This window comes from Crocodylus porosus, unplaced genomic scaffold (genome assembly GCF_001723895.1).
Source record: "Crocodylus porosus isolate Cpor-Errol unplaced genomic scaffold, CroPor_comp1, whole genome shotgun sequence".
Taxonomy (NCBI): domain Eukaryota; kingdom Metazoa; phylum Chordata; order Crocodylia; family Crocodylidae; genus Crocodylus; species Crocodylus porosus.
In genome coordinates, this window is record NW_017728922.1 from 12,858,368 (window position 1) to 12,874,095 (window position 15,728).

Sequence of the window (15,728 nt, forward strand, 5' to 3'; positions counted from 1 at the left end):
TCTGCAAGGGCAGGAGAGCTGCTCTAGTGCCCTCTGGCAACTAGCCTGAGCCACTGCAGGCATGTCCCTGAATTTCCTCAGTCCAAAGGGTTTGTCTATATGGTTGGAAAGTGGTTCAGCCTAGCCACGTTAGACTAACCTGCAAAAGTTGAATCAATTCAGGCTCAGGCTTTTTGAATGTCTGTCCCTAACCCAAAAGGATGAAATCTCTAATCTCAGTTTCTGAGCAGAGATTAAAAACCTCAGTACGTTATTGGCCTGATTCTTTTAAACATCAAGACCATCCTGAGGGTCCTCACATGGTGTTTCTGATCCTGAGCCAAGGAGGGAGTAGTGGAAAGTTCTCCCTCCCTGCAAGCTGAGATTGGTTTATTCAGGCTGGGAGAGGGGTGCGTGCGTGCGCGCGTATACTTCCTGGTTAGGAGGGCGTTTTATTTTAAGCCAAGGAAACAAAGTCAAGTGGCAGGTTTGGTCAGTGTAGAAAAATGTGCTAGATACAGAGCTCCTCCTTTCCCACTCCTACCCCCTGTATTCCTGGGCTATAACTGAGGGCCTTTTGACAGTAGCGGGAAGAGACAGTGGCAAACCCAGCTAGACAGCACAGCCCAAGATGGAAGGTAGGGAGTACCTGTGAAGGAGCAGCTAATTGCTTAATTGATGGATCATTGGGCTGCACTGTTTTCCTTTTTAACCTCATAGGCTAGGAGTGCTAGTCTCCTTTATCCCTTCCCAGTTCTCTCTTCTCCTGCCTGCCCTGCTCCTTTTGGTTCCTGCTGGGGCATTGCAGTGGCTTCCCCCACCCTGCATTAAACAATAACTGGTTATCAGTGAGGTTGTCTTTTAAATAATTAATCGTTTAACCTTTCACATCCCTAGCAGAGAGGTTCTCAGGTTGGTCCTGGGTCAGCTGCCCACTGGGTTGCTCATTTGGAGACTGCCTGTTCCAGTCTTTGCTCACTGTTGACATGTTGCCATCTGCTCTCAGTCACACAGGTGAGAAGCCTTTCCAGTGTATTGTGTGTGGTCGAGCCTTCGCCCAGAAATCTAATGTGAAGAAGCACATGCAAACTCATAAGGTGTGGCCTCCAGGACTTGGATGCACCATCTCCCGCAACTCTATCACAGTACAGGTCATGGCACTGAATCCCAACCAGCAGGAGGATGAAGAGAATACAGGTTCGCTGCATGTGGGTGTGACTGTTAGATGGCAAAGTATTTCTCCCAGCAACACCAAACACCGTTTATTTCCAGCTCCTTCCTAACCTCTTCCCCCTGTCCTTCTGGATTAAGAGGCAGGGGGTTAGCTTTCCTTGGAGTTAATGCTTGTGCTTCCACAACTTGGATATGAGTGTTTAGCAGCATCTAATATATTAGTGTACAGAATATGGTTTTGATCTAATTGTGATTCTAACTCTTCTGGCTGTTTTGCAATACTTATGTCGGGTAAAGTGGTGGCATCTGTCCTGACTGGCTCAATGAAAATGCTATTAGCATTGAGGAGCTCTCACTGGCATACAGTGGCATAGCTGAGGCATTTAATAATTACTCCCCAATTCTGTTATGGGGTGGAGTGGAGTACAACTCAGTGCTGCAAATCCTTAGTTGGCATGTAGTCATAAAAAGCTATAGCTACCCAATCCTCATCTGATAGATGGTCCCATAGGGAAACAGCTAGCATCTATAAATTAGATTAGCTTGAATGTTACTCTAAATTATGCTGATGCTGGGGCAGTTAGTGAATCAGATATGTCAGCTGGCTAGCTAACGCCATGCAGCTTCTGCACTAAGAATGCCTTAATGATGCAAGTGAATCTGCCCTAAATTGTTGGTTCTTTGGAGCAGGTTTTTAATGAGACACCCAGTATATCTCTGAGAGAACTGCAAGTAATAATGGGTACAAGAAGACCGCCAATATAATCAGGTCCCTTGATTTAATTCACTTAGCTGAAAGACTTGAGTTTGGAGGGGAGCAGGCAGGTGGGATCAGAAATCAAAACTGGGCACTTGTACAGCAATGCAGAGCCCTGGCTTTAGTCCATTTTCAAAGTGGTTCTAAAACTACCTTCAAGAATGCTTCAGTTTGCCTTTTGTCTTTGACTTTCTCCCTCTGCCTTTGCCCTTCAGGTTTAAGCCAGGCATCCAGGAACCCTCCGCAACATCCTCAGGCCATAGCCTCTGTAGAAGAGAGCGAGGCTGGCAAATTGGAAGCCAAACAGGTTGTCTTGATTGACAGCTCTTATCAGTGCCAGTTCTGTCCCAGTAAATTCAACACCTACTTCCAGCTCAAATCACATATGACACAGCACAAGAATGAGCAGGTGGGTGATGAGCGGCGGATGCCTGATGTCTGTGGGGAAGTATTGGTAGCAGGGTTGAGGGCATGAATACGCATCATATTTACCGAGTAAATTGACTTTAGTCCATAGCAAAAGTAAAATGGACAAACAAGGCAGAGTCTTACATTGTGACTTGATTGGTTTAAGTCACTCCACGCCAGAGTAAAGTTGTCCCCATGAAGTGAGGAACAGCATTTTCCCAGTATGTTACCTCAGTGTGCAGAATGTGTACCTGCACCCCTAATCAGTTTTACCCTTGGTAGCCATAGACTCAGTAAACCAGGCTCCCTGCCACCTACTGGCCTGGCACTTCAGTAGCACCTAGTGCTTGGTACAGTTGGTCATGTGTCTGCTCCTTACTGTTAAATATATTTACTGTGGAGTAAAATCCAGGGCCGATTACCCTTAGTAATCATTGTGTGTATTCACACTGTGAGGATGTCAGTTTGGTTCTGAATGGGCCTTGCTTAATTAGGGCTCAGTTAGCCATGAGATAAGCCTAAAAAGTTCTGATTGTCCCCCCAGTATAAGGAGATGCCTTGCTGTATAAAGCATTCATGGTTCTTTGTATCTTTGTTAGAAACAATAATTCATGGTGCTTGCATTTGTAAAGCTGCCTGGTGCACCTCTGCTCATTGGCTTTCCCTGCTTTGGTTTGGAATGTGTCAGTGCATTTTCTAAGGCAGACCTGTGACTGACCAGTACTGTACCCTGGGTAGTCCTGCCTCCCCCTCCTTCCCTTGCCCCTTCCTTGGAGAGCCTCCCTCTGGCTCTGGAGGCTCTGGCAGCAAGGAAGGAAGAAGCAGTGGTGATAGCCCAGGAGCAGCAGCTAGAGGTTTGCTGCCAAGGGTAGATGTCAGCTAATTTTTTGCTACAAACATACCTGTCTACCAGCCAAGGAAACAACAGTTTTAGAGAGTAAAAAAATGAGGTAACATCTCCCCCAAGCAAAAACTACATTTCCCAGAAATGTTATTGATACATTTTCCCACACTGCATCCACTTTTGTGCCTTCTCCCTGCCAGAGTTGGAGCCAGGAGGGGTGGGAGGTTTCCCAGCTGCCTGTGGAGGGTTTAGATTGAGAGTATGGTCAGGGGTAGAAAGGTAGGAAAGATTTATTGACTTAACAAAAACACAACTATGCATAGTAACAAGACAAACGTTGACAGACAAAAGCAATTCGCTACGGCAACTTATCGGCAGTCCCTCTGATGCCCGATACAGAGCAAGCTTCTCTTTCCACAAAGTCCAGCAAGGTCAGGTGTCCCTGAACAAAGCTGTCTGAGGGGTGCCGGGAAGGACCCTGGAATGCAGTTCTTGGGCTCCTCGAGGTCCACCGGCCCACTGATCCAGGCAACAGCTAACTAATCCTTTTCACAGAGCTGCATCTTCCTTCTGAATGGTTTCCAGATATTTCAGCTAATTTATGGATTCTGAAAGACACTGATAACGTACAACCACTTAGATTCCTTTTTCTTCAACTGTCCTTAGACTGACCAATAGCAGTACAAGCCTTGCATTCCTTTGATAAGGTAATTTTAACTGCGCCACAGGGCTTTACTACTTCTAGGCTTTGCTAAATTTACTAGGCCTTACTTTATACAAGGCCTCACTACATTTTAAACTATTATTAGGCTTTTAGCAACAACTTATAGCTTAATATCTACAGAAATACAGAAAAACATTTGGTTTTTTCTTTTTTCTTTCATAGAGCCTTCAGCAAGCACTTTTCTCACACAGATATACTTTTCAGCTGCCACACTCCACCTCTTGCTTGCTGAAGCACTATGATAGCTACAACTGAGATGCCAAAGCCACATGCGCTACATCAAGAAATAGGGAGGGATCTATAAATTTAACTTGCATAGCATGAACATATTTATGACAACAACGGTTGAAACACCATTTAGCGGTTGGCACTAGGGCAATGCAGAATACTATGATGCTCAAGATAGTTAACCGCATAGTTGAGGTGACACGTGGTGACACACGAATAGCACAGATTACATTATACCATTTAGATGGCTCGGGCATGTTGACAGCCAGACTGGTGATTCGCCCACCCTCTCGAGCAAGGAGAGCCAACTGAGTGCCTTGCTGAGCCTTTGTCTCAAGGCTTTGCAGCTTATTTTTCATGTTATTGCAGTTTTTTAACCGTGGCATGTTTATTTCTGATACCCATGAAGTGGGTATTGTGAAGTTGAGAGATATAGTTTCAGAGGAAATTTCTGGTCATTTTAGGGCAATTGTGCAGTTACTTAATTGCAGTAGAGCAATGGCTCTACTTTTAGCTCCTAAGCAACACCAGTTACACAAGGTCCAGGTGGTACCATTTTCATGCAGCAAATGACCTGGTCCCTGCCAACAAACATGTTGGCCTATTGTTACATATGACACATTAGGTAACTTGTATTCGCAGGTCATGGTAGGTGGGCTGAGAGGCCAGCCTCTTCATAGGGTTTCTAATGCAATTAAGGTGCTGATAATTTGAACCGAGGGGGACTGTGCCACATACCGAGGGCCATTAGGGGTAACTATTTTTCATATGGGATGATACAAATTCCAGTCCCAAAGGTATCCTCCTCCTAGCCCCGTGCTTAGCAAATAAGCAGTTGTTCAGTTTCCCTCTTTTATCCCCTGCACCGGGAATGAATGTTTTCCTTTATCATAGCCTTCCCAAGTAGTAACCCAGGTACTTTGATAGGGGTATCTCTCTTTAAATGTTGCAAGCATCCCACGATGCTCTAAGCCAGGGGGCTATTTTTAACATTGTTTATTACCTGGGAAAAATACATATTTAATGATAACTGGACTTGCGCACAAGCAGTACTCCAAGTTTGATTTTTGTCTGCTTTAAAATCAGTGTTCATCATGACCTGGGCAAGATGAGCTGTTTCTAATCTTACATCAGTTAGCAATTCATCAGTGTGCTCTAACATTTTTCCTTCGAGCGTACCTCCTCTAGTGAATAGCCCTACTGCCTGTCAGAGATTGGCTACTCCTTCAGTGTTTTTCTGGGATTTATCCAAGTTTCATATATTCATAGATGAGTTAAGTCTGTTCCAAAGATAACCTGGAATATCTCTGTGTCTGCGGGACTTAAGTGCACTTATGGAATGGAAAATGACTGGCTATTTCCATCTAAGCAACCCTTCAGCTACCTGGGCTCCTGCTGAATAGTTTGGAAAAGTAGCTGGGACATACCATTGTTCTGGTCTGAACAACACTCGGGCAGTGAACAATGAAGCATTTAGGAGGGTTGGGATTTTAACTTGTGACCTCCACCAGGGTGTGGAGTTATACACAGGTGGTGTCAGGGCCTCTCGTGGGAGAACGGCCAGAGATAGTAGTGAACACCCCATTTTTTCACAAGTCACATTTATCCTTCCTTCTCGGGGAGCCTTCTCGGGGAGTTTCACCTCCCAGAGAGTGAAAGAGCTCTCACACTGCCGCTCATGGGGACGATGCTGTATTGGGTTAATGAAATGGCATTGTCCTGGCAGAATCATAGCACTGATTTGCTTTAGGAATCCCACTGGTATGAACGAATGAGGATAAGTGGTAGAGACTTGCAGATACAGCCGCCTCCTGGTTGTATTTCACCATGCCTCTGTGTAGGTATGATTCACAAACCATGTAATAACTTTGTTTCAACCTGTAATGTGCTCTCTCACCTGGTGGGCCTCACACCACCGCTGGAGGGTGTGATCAGCCATAGGAATGAGAGGGGGCAGATTCTCCTATAAACGCAATGGCTTGAGAGGCTGAACAGATGCAGAATGCACTACTGGGGACACAAACTCAGGGGCGTTGAGCTCAACAGGGTTCCCCTCAGGAAGTATGTAACAACAAATTCCCAAATGAGCAGAGCTACAACAATCACCTCCTCTCCCCTCCCACAGTCAGCCATTCCAGCCTTCAGGTAGGGAATGAACCCAAGATAATAACTGGTGCCACAGGTGCACTGACAGTTACCACCTTGCCAGTCAACTATCCAGTTTCTTCTACTCAGAGACCAGGACTTCACTTGCTCTGGGGTGGCGGGTTTCTTCCAGTATGGATACTGCAGCTGGACAACGTGAAGGCCATCTGAGCATGTTTCTGGGGGATGCTCTACAGGGTCAGGCCACTCCTTGAGGTCTTCAGGAGCAAGTTCATTAATATCTGGGTAATAAGAAGGATAGTAGACATGCCTTACCCAGGAAACACAATAAGGCATTAATAAAAAGAGTACATTCATAACAGTTCACCGCTTCATGGTGCCAGTGGATTTAGACCGCTGACAGAGTGGGACGCGTCTTCAGTGGCAGGCTGAATTGGGAATGGTTATGGCTGCACTTGTGGACAGATCGAATCTGTAGGAACAAGACAACAAGGAGCTTGGCTTCTGTTAGGTGAATCTGAGTTAAATACCCACCATGTATTATGCATACCTCTGGCTAATAATGTCCCCTCCCATTTATCTCCCTGAGGATGTTTCACTACTACCTGATCTCCTGCCTGGAGCTTTCCCGGGTCACTACCCCTAGGGCGCTTTACTGCTGGCTCACAGGGACCACCCAATCCAAAGGCTTGTTGCATGAGGCTACCTCCTGGACGGGGTTGGTTATTGGCCCAATTGATAGTTCAATCCAGGTGCAAGTCCCAGTCTTTAAGAGCCGGGCCAGCGGCCAACCACAAATTACATTTGAGGATGCCACTGGCTCGCTCTACCAATCCATTAGACTGCGGATGGTATGGGATGTGATAGGTCCATAACATGCTATGTTTGGTAGTTCAGTCATACACAAGATGGTTGCGGAAGTGAGGGCCGTTATCACTTTGTATTTCTATAGGTGGTGGATACACAGCGAGCAAAGTTTCCAGTGCTGCACAAGTGTCCTGGGTTGTAGCTGTTGCTGAGGCACAGGCAAACGTCATTCCTGTGACAACTTCTACAGCTACAAACATGTACTGTCGCTTTCAGGAAGTCTGAGGGAGGGGGCCTATGAAATCATGTTGCCATACCTGCCACGCTACTTTTCCTTTGCGTAATGACAACGGGACAGTTGGTTAGGGTTTTAGTGGCATTTTTACTGCACGGCAAGTGATGCACGCGCTGACTATTTCTTGTGCTTCTTTCTTAGTTACATGAATGCCCCTAGATGTGGCCAGTGGGAGGTTCCATCATGCCCAGGGTGCCCGTGTTGTTGATGTAGCCATTCTGCAGCTCGTTCTCCAGGTGTACAGTGGGAGGAGGAATTGGGTAACAATGGACCAGCTGCTTTATTTTTTCTTCAACATACAAGGTTTCCACGCTCTTCTTTCTTGTTAGCTGATTAACTCACTTATTCTCCTTTGCCTCCGGGCCATCCCCTGCTTTATTTCTATGTGGTGCACTCACATGTCGGATGTGCAGAGGAAGCTTATCTTGAGCTAACTCGTATAAGGCTTTCCACTCTTCATGACTCTAAATGTCTTGTCCTTGCCATTTAAAGTTCTCTTTATGCCACAGGGGTAGCCATTTAGTACATCCTTCTACTACCAGCCAGGAGTCACTATAAATATAGATGGGCCTTTTAGGATGTGGACCTTCTGTTAATTCCTACACAGCTACGCTGAGCACTGCTTGGAGCTCAGCATACCGTGCGCTTTTTCCAAGGCCTTGTGATACTACTTGCTTGCCATCTCAAATCCTTCAGGCAGCTGCTCTCCAGGCACGACCTCGAGCAGACCCATCTGTGAACCAGACTTCAACATCAGCTGAGGTCTCCATTTTAGGCGAGAAAGGAGGTCCTTCTTTGATGGGTGAAGATTCACTGCAGCTAATTTGATCAGGATAAACATTAATTGTACTTTCTGTGACTTTCAACCAATGCAAGGCATCCCTTCAGGGTTACTCATTGGACTTAGCTCAGAATGTAAATAAATCCACCTTTGGACCATGGTATCTTGGGCATTTCCCCCCAAGTGGTAGCTGGCAGTCTGACAGAGTCATTCCGAGTATAGGTATCGGAGTACTGATAACTGTGGGCAATTCTCCTCTCAGCGCTTCTGTGGCTTTCAGGGCTGCTGCTGCTGCACACAACATCTGTTCTAAGAGAGCGTACCTGGCTTCCGCCCCTCTCCAGCCTTGGCTTCAGAATCCAAGGGGTTTTCCTTCTGCATCTGAGGACTACTTCTGCCACAGGCTCCAGTCAATGTCAACAGTTCTGCCCTCAGGGCAGAAAATCCCTTCAGTGACCCTGCTGGTGGTGCTGATGGCTCGCTTTTGGGCTTGCTTTTTCACTGTAGTGTTTAGCCCACAGCCCTCACAAAACATTGGTGGGCACTCCATCAATTTGCACTGTATTAAAACCAGCAGATAACAAGTCCTTCCACAATTTTGCTTGCAGGGTCTTGGGGCAGCCTTCTCCAGCTTTTTCCAACAATTCGGGGGGATGAGGGGGTTTCACTGATGCTACTGCCATGGCCTTGGCAGTTTGTGTTGGCTTAGCCAGCCCTGGCTTCTGCAAAGTGGGTAGAAGCTGCACTAATTGCCGAATCGCATCTCTTACTGAATGATCTCAGTTAGCGCCAATTGAGACAAGCAGTGGACAGCCTCCTCTAAATTGACCCATGCTCAAGGAGCAGGGCTAAGCTCTTCTTCCATATTACCATAACTGGCTGCAGTGGCTTGGAGCGCAGTAGAAAACAAGTTAACATTTTTATCACCTCCTGCAAACTGATTTAACTGGAGCTCGGGGCGCAGAATGATTTGGGCTGCTTCGGCTCTACTCACTGAAACTGCAGAAGCTCCTTCACTATACATTCGAATTAGCCAGTCTGTCACTGGTTCTCCTGGCTTGGACTTATGCTGTTCTTGTATATCTCTTATTTCTGCTTGGGTAAATGAACGTAGCTCTATTCGGGGATTCCCTCCTTGCGGCCCTGAATGGGTTACTACCATGGGGAAGACCTGGCTAGGTTCCTCCCTCTGGGCAGGGACATAAGGGGGCAGTTCAACACCAGGCTCATCATCAGTCTCCTCCTCTCCATTTTCCCAGAGCTCAACTTCCAGTCTCTGCCCATAAAGACACTGTCTGATCTGGTGGAAGGATGGCTCCACAGCCTGTGCTAACTGCGCCCTTTTCTGGAGGGAAGCGGCCACACACGTGATCATAACTTTTCCCTCCCTCTTTTCCAAAGTCTCCAAATGGCTCTGAGCAGGCCGCGCCGCCTTGCACGCCACGCTGTTGGAATCTCTCACATCTTCTAACTTCTTAATCAGCCGGGTGACCTGTTCCCAGAGCTGGGTGACTTCTTCAGCCCCTAACTGCAGGCATGTGGCCAGCAGCCACGACAGGCACCCCTTCCTGGGTTTACCCCAGGCAGCAGCAGCAAACCTAGCCCAATGATCAGGTACAGTTCCCGGGTGACTCCAGGCAGATCTCAATCTATCCTGATCTCACCAGGGATTCTCCATCCCTGTCACCTTAAGCAAAGCCACTAATGGAGCCCATGCAACTCCCTTCCTCCAACATTTCTCTCCAGACCAAAGCCTCTCAAACCTGTTCGTGATGCCAATTTATGTCCCAGCTGCCTGCAGAGGGTTTAGATTGAGAGTGTGGTCAGGGGTAGAAAGGTAGGAAAGATTTATTGTCTTAAGAAAAACACAACTACGCGTAGTAACAAGATAGACGATGACAGACAAAAGCAATTCGCTACGGCAACTTGTCGGCAGTCCCTCTGATGCCCGATACACAGCAAGCTTCTCTTTCCACAAAGTTCAGCAAGGTCAGGTGTCCCTGAACAAAGCTGTCTGAGGGGTGCCGGGAAGGACCCTGGAATGCAGTTCTTGGGCTCCTTGAGGTCCACGGGCTCACTGATCCAGGCAACAGCTAACTAATCCTTTTCACAGAGCTGCATCTTCCTTCTGAATGGTTTCCAGATATTTCAGCTAATTTATAGATTCTGAAAGACACTGATAATGTACAACCACTTAGATTCCTTTTTCTTCAACTGTCCTTAGACTGACCAATAGCAGTACAAGCCTTCCATTCCTTTGATAAGGTAATTTTAACTGCACCACAGGACCTTACTACTTCTAGGCTTTGCTAAATTTACTAGGCCTTACTTTATACAAGGCCTCACTACATTTTAAACTACTGTTAGGCTTTTAGCAACAACTTATAGCTTAATATCTAAACAAATACAGAAAAAACACTTGGTCTAATCTTTATAGAGCCTTCAGCAAGTGTTTTTATCACATAGACTTACTTTTCAGCTGCCACAGGAGGGTGAGGTGCCCATGCTTCCTTCTGGCATCATGCCCCTCCCCATCCCAAGGCACCTGGCTTGCTTGCCTGCCCAGCCTTACACTACTGCTCTGAAGTATAATCCAAGGCAACATCTAGGAGAGCCCCAACAACTCCAGTCTCTAACCCTTTTTTTCTTTGGTTTATCATGTTCATTTATGATGTTTTTGGAGCAAAGACTAGGACTTTCTATGTCTCTACAGAAATGAGCACACTGGGTCTGGTCCTAAGAAGGTACATGGAGATGTTGCTTTGCTTGTAGGTCCACTCTAGTCTCAGGCACAGTATTGAAAGTCTGCCCACTTACAGAGTCTGGCTGCCAGATGTGACAGCTAATGAGATGAGTCTTTCTTAGCATTGTATGTCAGTGATAGTGTTTTCTGGGGAGGGGGCATCACCCCATTTAGGCTGACTGCTAGGAGGTGGCTGGTTCTCATGGCTCTCTGCAGCTGGTGAAAGTTATCCTGAATGAAGAGTGCAAGTAACTTTCACTTTACCACTTGCAAGGGGATGCTGTTGCCTTTATTGGACCTATAATGAACAGCATTGGTAATGCTGTTACACTGTGATTGTGACATTGAAATAATTACAGTATTATGTAAAATCTTCCCCTCCCAACTATAAGAAACAGTGAAAAAAGAACCAAGCATTTTTAACACTTTTGTGCTCCTACTGCAGGTTAAAGAGCAGGGCTGAGCTAACACGTTGCTTTTGGAGTGCTCTTGTAATCATTGACTCTGTGTTAACAGGGCCTGGGTAAGACCCTGCTTTAATTGAAATTGCTGCTTTTGTCATAAATACACAGGCTAATTTAGCTTAATCCAAAATGGAAGGAAATCCATAGGTCCCCAGTGACAGAGGTCAACATTAGTGGTGATAATTTGAAAAAAGTATCTAGGTGGGGGAGCTTTTCCAAGATGGAAAGAGGCATAAATCTCCTAAATCCCAGCAGAAATTCATTCAAGGTAGGTATCTTCCAGCTGTTTGTGCCCTTGAAATTTCCTTTATTTGTAATTCATGGGTAATTTAAAGCCACCTGGCTTCATTCCAAAGTTGGTAAATGTCATTCCGCAGATGGAGAAAACTGAAGTGCAAAGGTTACAGGTGGGATTTATTAAAAACCCCAGGTGGTTTAGGAGCACAAGTGCCAGAGGTTTAATGAAACCCATACTCCTAAAGTACTTATGCTTTTGAAGACTTGCTGAAGTTGGCAGTGCCAGAGCCAGCACTACTGTCCAGGAATCCTGATTTCTTGCCTTCTGCCCTTCAAACTAGAGGCTACTGCATCAATTGGCAGAGGATTCACACTATTTTTCTCTCTAGTTGTTATTGATCTAACAGTTTTTCTTTCTGCCCCTGTCCCCCTTCCTCTTCCTCCAGGTGTACAAATGCGTGGTGAAAAGCTGCGCTCAGACATTCCAGAAGCTGGAGTCCTTTCTAGAGCACATCAAGAGCCACCAGGAGGAGCTGAGTTATCGCTGCCATTTGTGCAGCAAGGACTTCCCCTCCCTGTATGAACTGGGTGTCCACCAGTACTCCCACAGCCTGCTGCCCCAGCACAGCCCCAAGAAGGACATGGCCATATACAAGTACAGTAACAATCAAACCAGAAATTACCAGGCTTGGCATTGCAGGCTGATTGTGTTTTCTCTGAGACCATGAACTTACAATGCAGTAGAACAAGCGTGTCCAGCTTCACAGTGGCTAGGCTGCATACCACAGAGCCTGCATGCTGCTGGGGCTACATGCTGTATGGGATCCCAGGACCCTTGCCATATGCAGCCATGTGAACAGTACAAGCCCCTACCCCTTCCTCATCCCCATCCCCATCCCCATCAATATGAGCTTTCTTCCACTGCTGCCACTGAGCAGGCAAGTTTCCCCCCACCTTGTTGCTATTGCATGAGCAGTGTGATATTTCCCTCTGACACTGCTGCATGCCCAAACTTCCTGCACTGCTGGCTAGATAGAGTGCTGGGCCACTTCCATGCTACTCTGCTTCAAAGACTCTGGCCACCATGACAGAAGCAGGAGCCTACGTGCCACGCATTAACCCCCTTATAGACTGGATAGTAAAGGAAGCAATTGGGCCTGTGATTGTGTTTGCTGACATAATTTTGGGTGTACACATTATGTAGCTGAGTGTTTTTTCACCTGGCTGTTACAGGCAAATGTTTCAGGAGCAAAATACGAGCCTTAGGTCTGGGTGTTGCAGGTGAAAATGTGACCTCTTAGGGTTCTCTCTATTCACTTACGGAGAATGTGCTGGCTAACTGCATGAATAAAGTGCTTCAAATAGGCACACAATTGGAAGTTATTTAGGTATCAGGTACAGGAGCTATGTCCATGGTTATTCCCCAGCAATCTCACTTTCTCTCTTTGCAAACTACAATTCACTTGGTCAACTTGGAAAAATCCATATATGGGTGGAGGGGAAGTGCGACTTCTATGACTTACTCTCTGTTTTGTAAACTTCTGCAAAAGATCACTTAAAGTGTTGCAGAAGCGCTTGTAGAAATATTTACGTAGACTGTGCATGGTTCTACTGGAATGCACTTGGAGCTGTTTGTAGATTATGCAGGGTTATAACAAGCGACTGCTGTTTCTTAGATACCCATGTCATTTCTTGTAATGCTGAGGAGTTGGGGTTCATCTTGCATTATTGGAGATGACAGATTGTCTGGGAGGGCTCAGCTCTGTCTGGTATATTTGATTTTTCCCTCTTGGTTCATCAGAATGGGGAAGAAGGTTTTTAAGTAAATAAATCTTTACTAAAGGCTTGTCTAAATGGGGAGATGGTCTGAAAGAGCTATAATGGAATGGTTCTTCCATACTAGCTCCCTGTATGGGCACTCAGAGTGCCAAATAAGTGTGTCCACACAACGAGTTTTTATTAGATACTGCACTTTGGAGGTACATCTTAACAGATTTGGTTGTTGCTTTGGGACCAGCTCAAGTGTGAGTGGAAATCAGAACTTGTGAATTAATGGAGGTGGGAGCACAGGTGGGGAAGGAGGTTACTTGATTCCAGATATTCTGAATGTTGTTACTGTTTTTAACAAAACATCCTGGATTATAATACAAACTGAAGGTAAATGCCAAATAACTGTCTAGGGCAGGGGTTGGCAACCTATGGCCTGTGGGCTTGATCTGGCCTACAAAAGTTTGATCTGCCCCGTGGTAGTGATCAACAGCTGGGGTGGACCAGCAGCATACAGGAGCATTCTGTAACGGGGAATTGGTGGCATGTGGAAGTGGGGTACTAACATGGAGGCCTCCCAGAGAGTATGCCCTGCAAAACTGCAGCTGCCGCTTTTCTAATCAATTAATCCACTGTTGTCCATTGCCACTGGCACCCATGTCACTTGGCGATAGTAGTGAGCAGTGGCAGCAATTGCAGTAGGGGGACATGAGAAGTGGCCAGTTGCAAGCAGAGTCCCACCTTGGAGCTAAACCACTTTGCTTCAGCCTTCCCTTTTTTAAAGGTTGCCGACCCCTGGTCTAGGGTGTGGTGTACCCATCCTGACCAGTCCTTACTTGCATGCTCTTTCCTTTCTGATTCAGATGTGTCAAGTGTGTAAATAAATACTCCACCCCAGAAGCCCTGGAGCACCATCTGCAGACAGCAACGCACAACTTTCCCTGTCCTCACTGCCAGAAGGTGGGTGGGTGCCATTGGCCTGAGATGACTATAAAGATGTTTGAGTTTCTGAGGGAAGTGAGAGAATCTCCAATGCCCTTCCCATTCCCATCCTACCTCAGTCCTCTAGGAAGTTTTGAGAGAGAGGAGAACATGCCTTGGGCCTCTGGCTCCCTGGTTTCTCTCAAGCAGAGTATGTTCCTTCTCACAGTGCTGGTTTTTCTGCTGTGCCCCAATTGCTGATCATTGGTCAAATGCAGAAAACTTTTCTGCCCTCTCCTCAACCCCACATTGTACTGAATTCCAGTGCTGCAAAAGGCACTGGAAAGTGCTCAGCATTTTACAAAATCAAGCTCTTTTATTGTATTGCAGCATTAAGCATCAAAATCAAGCTCTTTTTATTGTATTGCAGCATTAAGCATCAGCCTTGTTCTTCTTCCCTCCCAAAATCACTGAGGCCAAAATAAGTAAGGCCAGTTTCAGGCAACTTATGTTATTTCGTATCCCCTTGGCTTCTCCCTTGCTGTGACTTTGAGGTTGTTCCTTTGCTGAGCTATTATGTGGATGGTACCTACAAAGTAGATGGGTTGTGGTTGACAAGGCTGGGGTTCCCTCAGGAGCCCCTGCATTGCTTTCCCATCTGTTTTGCCTAGGTAAACTCTTTGTGTCTCCTTTCCCTGTTGCTGTCTTTTGGATGAATGCCACACGTCCACGGAAAGGGCAAACCTGTCCTACCAGCATGTCTGGCACTGGACTCCTCCTCTGGGTAGCCTGTGTTTGGGGACAGTCTGATCTGTGCTCCAGGGGGCTAAGAGGCAGAACTGTGGGGTTTTAATTCTATTCCTTTTTGTTGTTGTTGTTGCAAATCCAGACTAAAATTTGGACACTTTCTTATAGCAAAGGAAGTGAAAATCCTGTAGTGGGGACAGGAACAATGTCAGAGGAGTGACCACTTTGTACTGAGGTAGCTCAGGAAGGGGAAACATATCTGCCATGGTTAGTAATCTGCCTTTTTTTTTTTTTATGTGTTGTCTTCCTCCACACCAACCCCCAAGAGACAGCTGTCCTCTTTGTAAGGATTTTGGACACTTCAGAGTTAGCTTTAGAACTGCCGTTCTGCATGTCTTCACATAGGGCTCTCAGTGTGGTTTCCCCCATCGATTTTGTGGGACAGTGATGGCAGCATTGGACTTTCACTGCTAGAAGGTTATTTAGGTGGGGTGGGCAGCTACTGTCCCCTACAGGAGTTATTAAGCTGCTTCTTTCTGGAACAAGTATAGTGCAGTGGTTAGAGCTGAGCACTAGGAATCAGGACTCCTGGATTCTGTGGTCAGCTGTCTTGGAGATTTGCAGTGTTACTTTCTGCAGATCATTTAATTTCTCTAGTTTTCTGTAGTGGTCTCTAGTTTTCTCATTTGTAAAATACACAGTTGATGATGTTGGTAATGCCAGATCCTTTGATGTATAAATACTCTG

General features: G+C 46.2%; 1 protein-coding gene across 2 annotated transcripts in view; it reads left to right on the forward strand.

Moving 5' to 3' along the window:
* ZNF341 (zinc finger protein 341) overlaps nt 1-15,728 on the forward strand; it is a 49,623-nt gene that overhangs the window by 27,416 nt on the left and 6,479 nt on the right. For both annotated transcript variants that reach the window (XM_019539717.1, XM_019539718.1), the window contains exons 8-11: nt 986-1,176; nt 2,125-2,318; nt 11,993-12,201; nt 14,177-14,273. In XM_019539717.1, the coding sequence (XP_019395262.1) occupies nt 986-1,176; nt 2,125-2,318; nt 11,993-12,201; nt 14,177-14,273 (691 nt within the window). The remainder of the gene's footprint in view (nt 1-985; nt 1,177-2,124; nt 2,319-11,992; nt 12,202-14,176; nt 14,274-15,728) is intronic.